Source organism: Sciurus vulgaris, assembly GCF_902686455.1.
Source record: "Sciurus vulgaris genome assembly, chromosome: 9".
Lineage (NCBI taxonomy): Eukaryota > Metazoa > Chordata > Mammalia > Rodentia > Sciuridae > Sciurus > Sciurus vulgaris.
The window spans coordinates 102,225,657-102,238,706 of NC_136469.1; the positions used below are offsets into that span (position 1 = coordinate 102,225,657).

At 33.1% G+C, this 13,050-nt stretch overlaps 1 protein-coding gene across 6 annotated transcripts in view; it reads left to right on the forward strand.

Annotated features, from left to right (window-relative positions):
- The window catches only part of CLOCK (clock circadian regulator), a 107,881-nt gene that overhangs the window by 70,166 nt on the left and 24,665 nt on the right, over window positions 1–13,050 (forward strand). For all 6 annotated transcript variants that reach the window (XM_079153763.1, XM_079153768.1, XM_079153765.1 and 3 more), the window contains 6 exons: window positions 125–243; window positions 2,342–2,424; window positions 5,561–5,667; window positions 6,415–6,562; window positions 7,149–7,224; window positions 12,041–12,182. In XM_079153763.1, the coding sequence (XP_079009889.1) occupies window positions 125–243; window positions 2,342–2,424; window positions 5,561–5,667; window positions 6,415–6,562; window positions 7,149–7,224; window positions 12,041–12,182 (675 nt within the window). The remainder of the gene's footprint in view (window positions 1–124; window positions 244–2,341; window positions 2,425–5,560; window positions 5,668–6,414; window positions 6,563–7,148; window positions 7,225–12,040; window positions 12,183–13,050) is intronic.

Sequence of the window (13,050 nt, forward strand, 5' to 3'; positions counted from 1 at the left end):
TCTCTTAGAATGTATTTTAAAACTTGATATTTTTCTATGCTTTTAGAATACTTAGATACTTGAATACAGTAACATCCGGGTTTTATTGGAATAACTAATAATACATATTTCCTTACTATTTTAGTATCTACTGCAGCACATAATGGTTTTGAAGGAACTATACAACGCACACATAGGCCTTCTTATGAAGATAGAGTTTGTTTTGTAGCTACTGTCAGGCTAGCTACACCACAGTTCATCAAGGTATGTTTCCAATTTAATTACTCAAAGAGGAACTGTTTTTATATAATATTTTTTCTCTAGAATGAATTTTCCTGCAAACATTGAAATAGTAGAGACTATTAAATATGCATGATTATGATTGTTGATATTTCTGAAACAGTTATGAAACACTTGCTAAATTAACTAATTTTTTAGCATATATTGCATTTAGCCAGTGGATATGTGTCACCATTGCCCTGCTTTTGTACAAAAGTTTAGGATGCTTGGTATATAATTCATTATCTTCACTAAAGGAGAAAGTCCAAAAAAAAATCTAGGTAATTTTTGAAAGATTGTTTTTGAAATTTTCTTTTGAAATGTATAAGTGCCTTTTACTGCATATAATTTACCTTTTACATTTTAAAATATAAGTAATTTATTTTTATTTCCTGGGCCCAAAAAGCAGACAGTTATTAAGGAAGTGAGAAAATGAAGTGGGCTGGGGTTGTGGCTTAGTGGTAGCACACTCACCTAGTATGCATGAGGCCCTCGGTTCAAAAGGTATTGTGTCCACCTACAACTAAAAAATAAATAAATAAAGTAAAAAATTAAAAAAAGAAAAAGAAATAGCTCAACAACTTAGAAGTGGCTAAAATGAAGAAACCAGCCATGATTTGGGAGACACCATGGGCTAGGACAAAGTATTGAGTTAGCAGATAGAAGATCTGAAACCAGTCTTGCTCTGCAAGTTTTGATCTTAGGAAGTAATAACAGTAGCTAACATTTGAACACTTATTGCGTGCTATACATTTTTACATGCATTATCTCATTTAATTCTTATAACAGCCCTATGAGATAGATGCTGTTATGATCCCCATTTTGTATATAAGGAAAATGAGGCTTAGACAAGTTAAGTTTCTTCCCCAAAGTCTCTATTAAATGTCAGAACTGGAGTAATTCTTTTTCTTTCAGAGCCCTAGCCCTCGACTATTGCATTGTGCTGCAAGAGGATACTAGAGTCTAGGGTTCATGTATGTGGAGCAAATAGGATAGTAGGAAATATCGCAAGAAATTAAATTTATTTCTGTTTTTTTCCATGCTGAAGAAATTTCAGTATGAGGACCCACAGAAGGTTTTTAGGCAAGAAAGTTACATAAGCATATTTGAGTATTAGTAGAATAATTGTGGCCCCAGAATTGAAGACAAATTGAAGGCCATGGAGGCTGTTTGGATAGATGTTACCACAGTAAGTTGTCACTGATGGTGGAAATCTAAACTAAGCCATAGGAAATGGATGGGCTGGAATAGGTTGTTTTTTTTTTTTTTTTTTTTTTTTTTTTTTTTTTTAAATAACTTTAGAAGGTGAAATTGAAAAGATTAGTAGTGACCACTTGGATGATAAAAGGTAAAAATGAAAGTATGTTATGAATATCAGATTTCTAGACTCTGCTATGGTGTAGGTAGGTGTTCATTAAAGAGTTGGAAAGTTATACAACTGGGTATGAGGAGTAAGACAGTTAATTTTAGGGCATACTGAGTTCGAGATGTATGGGAGTATCTGGACAGAAATATAGAACAGTAATTCAGGAGAGAAGTCTGAAGCTCTAACTCTGAAGTCTGCATTTTAGTATCATTTATTGCTACATTTAAGATTTTTATTTAAGCAGGGTGTGGTGACACACCTGTAATTCCAGTGATTTGGGAGGCTGAGTGAGGCAAGAGGATTGCAAGTTAGAGGCCAGCTTCAGCAACTTAATGAAGCCCTAAGCAACTTAGTGGACCTTGTCTCAAAATAAAAATAAAAAGGACTGGGGATGTGGCTCAGTGGTAAAGTACCTCTGGGTTCAATCTCATACCAAAAGAAAAAAAAAAATTTGTTTTTTTTTTTAAAGGTTTTTTTTGTTTTGTTTTGTTTTTGGCAAAAGTGTTCAAGTTTGAAGTGAACACTGACCTTCCCACATTCTTGATCACTGAGCTACATCTTCAGCTTGTCACGTTTTTAGTACTAAAAAATTAAATTTGTTAAAAATTTATTTAAGTAAAAGTTATCTAACAATGACTTTTATATCTAATAATATTTAGGATTCTTCTAAGAACACAGGGAAGTATTTCTAAATTTTAATTATTGATTTATTTGTAGGAAATGTGTACTGTTGAAGAACCCAATGAAGAGTTTACATCTAGACATAGTTTAGAATGGAAGTTTCTATTTCTAGATCACAGGTAATTAACTTCATTTTTATTTGTTTTTTTTATTATTTTCTTTTTGGAGGTGTGTATTTTTTTTAAAATTTTTAGATTCAAGGTATTTTATTAATAGCTACTACAAACAGTAAGATAACTCAATTACATTACCAAGTACAAAATCAACATACAAAAATCAGTAGTTCACATATATTCAAACAATCTTTTGGAAGATTTAATGGAAGAAAGTTTTCATGTATAACAGTAACAAAAAATATATTAATATGTCAATAAAAATGTGAGACCTGTTGAAAATAGAAATTAAAATATCACTGAAGCCAAAAAAATAGCCTTTCTATAAATAGAAGGACCATATTATTGTGTAAATTAATTTGTAAATCTAACAAAATCTCCATGAAAACTTAATAGTTTTAAGATGTATCACCTGATGCTAAATTTAGTGGGAAAAAAAAAAAAAACAGAAGTGGGACCAGCACTACCCAGATGTAAGTACGTTCAGATACTTAAACAGAAATTGAATGCATAGAGGACATCATCTCAAATCACTGGGGAAAAAAATGTAGTCAATAAATGTTATAGGGATAAGTAAAGTAATATCCCTGCCTTACCTTATATACCATGATAAATTCCATATGTACCAAAGATATTTTTTAAATAACACAACCATTAAATAATAAGAAAACTTGAAAATATTTTCTTTACAAATCTGAAGTTAGCAAGAACTATCTAACCTTTCATGACTCAAAATCCCCAAGTCATAAATTATTTCAGCAGTATTTTTTGTTACATAAAAATCAATTTTTTATGGAAAGAAACATCATAAACAAACTTTTAAAAACAGAACATTAAGGAAGTTATTTATAGGTCATATCACAAAGAGCTGTCCTTCCTAACATAAATTGACAAAATCATAACCCTTTTGAAACATAGAAAAAGAACATAAAATTTGCTATTAATAAACAAGAAGATAGTTAACTTCACTCATTAAAAAAGAGAAATGTAAATTAATTAAAACTGCAGATGAAATACTGTTTTCTCGCTCTCCATTGGCAAAAATCCAAAGTTAGCTAACATACTCTATTGATAGGACTCTGGAGGAGAAAGCATTTTCTCATGCATTCTGACAGCAGTGTGTTAAAGTCACCCAGAATAATTGTGTTGTGGTCTATTGGATTCCTGGAATTGAGAAGGATAAGTTTGATGTACATGGATGTGCCATCGTTTGGGGCATAAATATTTATGATTGTTATGTCTTCCTGATTTATGGTTCCCTTAAGCAGTATGAAATCTCCTTCTTTATCCCTTCTAACCTACTTTGGCTTGAAGTCCACTTTATCTGATGTAAGGATGGAAACCCCCGCTTTTTTACTGAGTCTGTGTGTGGTATGTTTTTTCTCATCCTTTCACCTTTAGTCTGTGAATGTCTTATTGTATGAGATAAGTCTCTTGAAGGCAGCATATTGTTAGGTCTTTCTTTTTAATCCAGTCTGCCAGTCTATGTCTTTTGATTAATAAGTTTAGACCATTAACATTCAGGATTGTTATTGAGATATGATTTATATTCCTGGTCATTTTGACTTTTTTAAAATTTTTTAACTTGATTTGGTTTCTCCTTTGATTAGCTTTTCCTTTAGGGTAGTTCCCCCCTTTGCTGACCTACATTGTTGTTTTTCATTTCCTCCTCATGGAATATTTTACTGAGAATGTTCTGTAGCACAGGCCTTCTATTGTAAATTCTTTTAACTTTTGTTTATCATGGAAGGATTTTATTTCATCTTCAAATCTGAAGGGTTAGTTTTGCTGGGTATAGGATTTTTGGTTGGCAACCATGTTCTTTCAGATCTTCAGATGTGTTGTTGCAGGCCCTTCTAGCTTTCAGGGTTGGTACTGAGAAATCTGCAGATATCCATATTGGTTTCCCCCTATATGTAATCTGGTGCTTTTCTCTCAAAGCCTTTAAAATTCTATCTTTATTTTGGATGTTAGGCATTTTCATTATAATGTATCTTGGTGTGGATCTGTTGTAATTTTGTGCATTTGGTGTTCTGTAAACCTCTTATAGTTGATTTTCCATTTCATTTTTCAGGTTTGGGAAATTTTCTGATATTATTTCATTGAATAGGTTGTTCATTCCTTTGGTTTGTTCTCTGTGCCTTCCTCAATCCCTTTAATTCTTAAATTTGGTCTTTTCATGATGTCCCATAGTTCTTAGAGATTCCATTCATGATTTCTTACCATCTTCTCTGTTTGGTCAACTTTATTTTCAAGATTAAATATTTTGTCTTCATTGTATGAGGGTCTGTTTTCCAGTTGATCCTAGTCTGCTGGTGATGCTTTCCATTGTGTTTTCTATTTGGTTTATTGTTTCCTTCATTTCAAGGATTTCTGGGTTTTTTTTGTTTTTTTTTTTTTAGAATCTCTAACTCTTTGTTGAAATGATCTTTTGCTTCCTGCAGTTGCTCTTTTAACTGTTTATTGGAGTGATCGTTCATTGCCTGCGTTTGTTCTCTTATCTCATCCTTTGCTTCACGAATCATTTTAATTATGTTCTGAACTCCTTTTTGACATTTCTTCTACCATGCTGTCATTGGATTCTATTAATATGTAACCTTGGTTTGTTTGAAACACTTTCTTCCCTTGTTTTTTCATGTTGTTTGTGTATCTTCTCCTCTAGCAGTGCAGATCTGGGGTATTGCAGTTTCTCCCCTTATAGGCTTATAGTGACCCTACAGGTTTCCAAAATCTCTCCTTTAAGGGGGAGATAAATATTAGCAGCACCCAGTAAAGACAATATGCAGCCCTAAACCACATAGCCCCTATGAAGACATTAACAATATTGTCATAATAAGCAGAGAGGATGAGGTGAATTATTATCTACAGTTTAACAGATAGATTTGCAATGAAGTCTACAATTTCTAGTGGTGGACAAAGAGGATGGGGAGGGGTGTAGGATGTAACTGTTAATGGGATAAGAAAAGAGTATATAGAAGTACTAGTACATTATTCTTCACTATTGGATTTTAAGGACAAACGTTTTTTCTAATCAAGATTTTCAAGTCCATTATCCATTTATAAAAATAAAGCTCCCCAAATTAATTTCTAGTTAAAATGTTTCTTGTGGGATACTTATAATGTTGACTGTTTTTCAACTTAGGGCACCACCAATAATTGGATATCTGCCATTTGAAGTTCTGGGAACATCAGGCTATGATTACTATCATGTGGATGACCTAGAAAATCTGGCAAAATGTCATGAACACTGTAAGTGAATTTTAATATTTCTGGTAAGATTAACTTTTTAAAATCATATAAACAAATCCTGTCCCATTACTGAAAGGTAGTAAAATGTAGATTTATTGCAATTTTTGTAAAAATATAAAATAGGAGAAGGTTTAATTTTAACTTAATCTGATTCCTCCTAGATTGATTATACACATAAAGCAAAATCTTCCATATTTAAAAAATACAAAACATTTTTCAAGTTAACTGTAAGTTGCTTACCATTTGTTAAAAGACTTCAGAACTCAAAACCTGTGGAGCATGTGTTGGGAATAAGCGTTATTTCAAACAGTGAAGTTATTTTGCTTTTGGTTAGTTAAGGGTTAAAAATCAAATGCCTCAAAGATACTGTACCTGACAGTGTGTATGGGGAAAAATACCTCTGATGTGATTATTTCCTGTTGCTACCCTGAGTAAAATACAGGAATAAATCAGCAGTTGAATGGAATGCTTGAATATTTGGAACTTTATTGTATGTGAAAAGTATATAAGATTAGCAATAACTGGCTTCAAAGTTTGACACTGTGGAAAATGTGATTAATTACTTGAGACCTTAAACCAGCTCTAACAAATTGCATTTTCTTACCATTGGTATATGTGTTTTTTGAAAAATCAAGAAAAGAATTATATGTAGAAATTTAAATGTAAATGAAAGTTTTTGATTTAAAAAAAAAACAGATTTTTTATAACTAATTATGAATCAAGGAAAATATTTTTTTTTCTTTTCAGTAATGCAATATGGAAAAGGCAAATCATGTTATTATAGGTTCCTGACCAAAGGGCAACAGTGGATTTGGCTTCAAACTCATTATTATATCACTTATCATCAGTGGAATTCAAGGCCAGAGTTTATTGTTTGTACTCACACTGTAGTAAGGTAATAATTCTTTCAGAGAATTTCTGAATTATAGTAATATTCTTTAATGATTATGGCAATGTAATTTTTATGCATGGCATAGTATTAAAGTTTCTAAATCACAGTTAACCTTCATTTTTTTTTAATGTGTCAGTGAACTACAAAGTAATCTTTTTCTTTCAGTATATTATTAAATTTCCTTAGGCATTATATAAAAAAGTCAGATGGGTAGTAGATATATAATGCTTGACATAAGTTCTGTGCTTTACAGCAGAATTCATACTGCCATGTATGTACCAAAGTCAGTTATGCAAAAGGAAAACTGGGAAGAGCATACTCTTCCTTTTTTTAGTTCCTCTTAATTTATTTACATACTGTGTTGTTACAGTCATTCATAGTAGCATATAAAATTTTGATATACCTAGAAAAATGCAAATTGAGTTAAGAGTACATTGTAGGCATATTTCAGGTTTGTGTAGTACTTAGAAAATGGTCTAGAATTAGTGAAGAGTAAGTGAAATATAACAAACACTGAATGGTTGCAACTCTTCAGTATCTTAGTGAATGAACTAGCACTAAAATTTGATTTTTTTTTTTCTGTTTGTAGTTATGCAGAAGTTAGGGCTGAAAGACGACGAGAACTTGGCATTGAAGAGTCTCTTCCTGAGACAGCTGCTGACAAAGTATGTTTCTTACAGTCTTTTAAAAATGTAATTACTTAATTTCTTGTCAGTGAAACACCTAACTCAATAATTAGTAAGAAATTGTTTCTCAAGTACTACCTTTTCTCAATTATGACAATATGTTTATACTTTACTGTTTACTTTCATTTTTCATTTAACATTTTAAAATTTCATTTTCTTCTAAAAAAGAATGGAAGGGCTTACCATTTAGCAATAATAAGGCGAGAGACATCTCAGATTTAAACTACTGTTGTTACCTTCGATGTGCTAGACTCTGGTTTGATTCTTCATATGAATTATGAAATGTACGTCACTCTTTAGACATCCTTAATCTCATAAGTAATATCCCCATTATGAAACTACTGAAACTCAGATTTCAAGGGGAGGGGTGAACCTGCCCTTCATGATTCATGACTGAGAAATTTTAGTCAGAATTTGAACTCTGGTTTCTTACTTTTGATCATGTTGAAGTATAGTGTATTAATTTTTTTATTTCTATATAACAGATTTCTCCAGAACTTAGTGATGTAAAACAACACACATTTACTATCTCTTAGTTCATAGGAGTCAGGAATCCAGTCACAGTTTAGCTGGGTCTTCCACTTGAGGATCCATCAGAAGGCTACAGTCCTGTCAAGGTTCCACTAAGGCACCATTTATTTCCACTTCATTCAGTGATTATTGGCATGATTGTTCCTTATAGGCAGTTGGATTGACGGCCTTGGTTAGTTGCTGGCCAGACTCCACTCTCATTTTCTTTACAGGTGACCCTTTCCATCTGAGCAAGCATGCAAGAAAATACAGGGAGAGAAAATACCAGGAAGATGAACTTAAAAGTTTTTGCTCTTTAAGATGAGAGAAATAATAGCATGTTTGTATACTAAGAATGATCTGATAGAGTAAGAAAAGTTGATGAGAGAGAAAGAGATATAGAAATGCTAGAGCAGTGTTTCGAGTTGGTGGGAAAAGATGAGATCTAGAACACAAGTGGAAAAATCAGGTTTAGCTAGGGGGACAGATTATTTGACCCTGGCAGGAGTTGGTAACCTATGGCCTGTAGGCCAACTCTGACCCTCTGATTGGTTTTCTATTGCCCACAAACTACAAATATTTTGATATTTAAGTGGTTGAAAAAAAAATCAAAAGAATAATGCTTTATGACATATGAAAAGTATATCAAATTCAAATTCTGTTGTTCCTAAATGATATAACCACACACATCCACTTATATATTGTCTGTGGCTGTGTTTGTACTGCAATAGCAGCATTGAATAGTTGTAACAGAGACTGTATGGCCCACAGAACCTAAGAGGTTGACTCTCTGAAAGAACCAATAAATGTTACAGAAAGAATTGACTGATCCCTGATTTATAGCAACATGAAGAAGGATAGATATGTAAGTATCACATTGAAGTGAAAACAATACCAGATTGTGTTTTTTCTGCCATGTTCTGCTTTATAGGAGCAGTTATGGGAGAAGTAAAAAAAATTGGGTTTAACCAACACTGAGAATTTTTGTCAAGGAAGTGTGATAAAGGGACACAGGAGCTAGGGAATTCAAGATGCATACATTGTTATAAAAATTAGCCATGAATTTAAGCTGGATAAAGAGAGGAGGGAAGACACAAAGGAAGAATGTGATTGTGGAAATATGGTAGAATACAGGTATTATAGGTTCATTTAAGACAAAGGATTATTGGAATTGAGATACTAAAGGGAATAAGTAGGAAATATGACAATTGTGGTCAGAGAATAAGGTGATTGCCACTGAGATTATGGAAGGTTTATTCTTATTGGTAACGACTCTAGAATATGACTAAGAATCAGTAGCCGAGGCCTGGAGGAAGTGGAGATCTTTGGAGGAGAGTACAATAAGGAAGAGAAAGGTTGTAATATTGAATATGTTCCTATAAATAACCTTGAGATTAATAGTTAATGAGGAAATAACTGAGCCAGAATGTAAAAATTTAATTGCTGGAAAGTGACCACAAGGTCAGTATATAACTGCAAGAGATAGAGCATGTGATATAATGTTAGTTTCAGAGGAGTGAATTTGGGGAAAGGAGAAACGGGAAGTGGTCTGGAACCATCAATAGAGGAGCTGTGGTCTGAGAGTTTTAGAGGAAATAGCCACTGGCGCAATTTGGATTTTAGTTAGAGCAAGCCTGGGAAGGAGTGTTCAGAGCTGAGGTTGAGAATACAGAGCATTTTTAAAATTGTAGCACTGATTGCAGGCAGGAGGTTTCAAAGGTTAGAAACAGTGGAAGTGGGAGACAAAATAGAGGATATGAAGAACTGAATGAATAGTAGTTAGGGTAGAGGAAACAAAGCTTTGGGTGATATCACTCCTCGTTTGTTCCCCTAAGCACAACTAACTTTAAGATCATATTATTTGTGTGTGTGTCTGAGTATATACAGATTTACATATGTGTATACATACATATATTGTGCCCCTTTTAAGTAGCTCTCCTGCAGTAAGAATAGGTACTTATCCTTTTTTACTGCTGCATATGAGCATTTTTGATAGGACAATTTGCTGTTATATTCAGGAAGAATAGAAGATGAGTATACTGTATGCATACTATATTAGCAGATAAGGTTATATATTTTTAAGGTTATATTTTTGATGGTGGCAAGATAAGTGTTCTCATTTATATAAGGCAGGGCTGAGATAGGGAGACAGAGATTTAAGAACATTGAAAACGCATGGGATAATTGTGAAGGGTAGGAAAGTGAGCCCACCATTAACAGTGCTGTTATCTAGTATTGTGTGTCTGTTTGAAGTTCATGATAGTTTTGGTCAGACTGCAGTTTTTCCTAGAGGAACCTTTGAGCAGTTGAACTAGAAGAATAAAAGAGTATGACTTAAAGTGGTATTTTAATTTGTTTTCTTAGAAGTGCTACAGTGTTTGTTGATGCCAAGGCAGAGATTGAGTGATGAAAGTGTTGGGGTAGGGAAAAGGTTACTAGAGACAGTATAAGAGAGGATATTGGATGATTCTTCTTACGGATATTAAAATTTTAGAGAAAAGTCAGAATTGGAGTAAAGATTTTGAGCCATTAAATGCTAAGTTCCAAAGATCTTTACTGTACTATGTATATAAAGTAAAATGTTATCTTTTGGTACATTTTCTTTCTTAATGTGGTAAGAAACAACATTGAAAGGGTACGGTTTGGTGTAATTAAGTATATTCCCACTGTCATACAGTTATCACTGCCATCCATGCCCAGAATTTCTTTATCTTCTCAAACTGAAACTCCATACCCATTAAACAACTTCTCATTTTCCTCTACACCCAGCTCTTGGCAGCCACCATTTTACTTTGTGTTTTTTAATTTGCCTACTCTGAGTACTTCATATGAGTAGAATCATTCAATATTTGTCCTTTCGTGCTGACCTTTTTCACTTGGCATACTGTTCTCTGAGTTGATTATGTTGTAGCATGTGTCAGAATTCCCTTCCTTTTTAAAGCTGTGTAATATTTCATGGTATGCACATAGCATGTTTTGCTTATAGGTTGCTGTTACCTTTTGGTCGTCGTGATTAATGTTGCCATGAGCATAGATGTGCAAATAGCTATTTGAGTTCGTGCTTTCATCTCTTTTGGATATGTGCCCAGAAGTAGAATTGCTGGATCATATGATAATTCTACATTTAAATTTTGGAGGAAGTGCCATGCTGTTTTCCATAGTCACTGTGCCAGTTTTATGTTTCTGCCATCAAGGCACAGGAATTTAATTTTTTCACATTCTTGCTCACACTGATTATTTTATTTTATTTTTTGATAGTGGCCATTCTAATGGGTATGAGGTATTATCTCATTATGGTTTTAATTTGCATTTCCCTAATTAGTGAGGCTAACTACCTTCTCCTGTGCATATTAACCATTTGTGCATCTTTGGAGAAGTATTTATTTTGTGCTTTGCCTATTTTTTAATTGAGTCATTTATTTTTCATTGTTTAGTTATAGTTCTTTATACATTCTGTGTGTCAACTCCTTATCAGATTATAATTTGAAAGTATCTCCTCCTACTCTGGATTATTTTTTTACTCTGTTCATAGTATCATTTGATGTATTTAATTGTGGTTAAAGTCAGTTTATTGGCAAATCCTATATCATGAAATCTTTTCCCAATGTTTTCTTCAAGAGTTTTATCATTTTATCTCTCAATGCTTAGGTTTTTGATCCATTTTGAATTTAATTTTTGTGTATGATGTAAGATAAGGTGGAGTCCACCTTCAATCGTTTTGCTGTTTCTTTGAATAGAGAATGAAGCCCAAACTCATTCTTTACAAAATGAGTTCTCAAGCCACGTGTGATGACACACACCTATAATCCCAGCCACTGGGGAAGAGGAGGCAGAGGAATACAAATTCTAGGCCCCTTGAGCAACCTAGACCTTAAAATAGAAAAATTAAAAGGGTTAGGTATATAACTCAGTGGTAAAAGGCCCCTGGGTTTAATTCCATTTGTCCCCACTAAAAAAAAAAATTTTTTTTAATTGTTTTTGGTACTGGTGGTACTGGCGATTGAACTCAGGGACCCTCTACCACTGAGCTACATCCCCAGTCCTTTTTATTTTTTATTTTGAGACAGGGTCTCACAAAGGTCACTTAGGGCCTCCTAATTTGCTGAGACTGGCTGGCCTTGAACTTGTGATTCTCCTATCTTAGTCTCCTGAGTTGAAAATTTCTTACTTCTTTACGTACTATATACATAGATAGTTTTGCCTTATTTTAATTTTTTTGTTAGCAAGCAATATTTCTAATTTGAGATTTCTATACTGAACCTCAAGAAAACATTTGTCTCCTTAGAGCCAAGATTCTGGGTCTGATAATCGCATAAACACGGTCAGTCTCAAGGAAGCATTGGAAAGATTTGATCACAGTCCAACCCCTTCTGCCTCCTCTCGGAGTTCAAGAAAATCATCTCACACAGCCGTCTCAGACCCTTCCTGTGAGTTACCTTAGCTTAAACTGACATTAAAGGGAGTACTACTAAATTGTTTGTGTTAATAGTTATCAGCTTTATTTGTCAAATGCTTCTTTAAAATTATAATTTATTTTCATAATTTTGAAGTATGTTAACCTTTCCAGTGAGTTAAGAGGTGCAGTGCTCACTGTAGCAAAGAACTAAGATCAAGTGACCTCTGTAAAATAATGTAGGTTATAATGTTGTTATTGTTAAAATCATCCCTCAAAAAGAAAACAAAACTATTTTTTTTTTTTTTACTGTAAAGCTAGCAAGTTTTCTTTAAGTTTGTTTTTAAAAAAATGTTTGTAGTGTTTTACCTTTATGAAGACATGCTTAATTGTCCTTACATTACGATTGGCCCTCTACATCAGTGGTTCTGTCTGTAGAGTCAACCAACTGCACATAGAAAATAGTTAAAAAAAAAAAATTATATCTGGGCTGGGTTGTGACTCAGTGGTAGAGTAGCTTGCCTTACATGTGTGAGGCACTGGGTTTGATCCTCAGCACCACATAAAAAAATTAAAAAATAAAATAAAGGTATTGTGTCCATCTAAAAATATTTTTAAAAAATTATATCTGTATTGAACATGTACAGACTTCTTTTTATTGTCATTATTCCTAAATAATAGAATACATCAAATATTTACATAGTTTTCCATTGTTTTAGGTACTATAAGTAATTAGAGGTGATTTAAAGAACTTACAAGGATGTACATAGGTTATGTGCAAATAAGACATCATTTTATATATGGGGTTTTTGAGCATCACAGATTTTGGTATCCACAGGGAGTTCTGGAACCAATCCTTTGTGAATACTCAGGGAATGACTAGTAACTATTTTTAGGTTGAA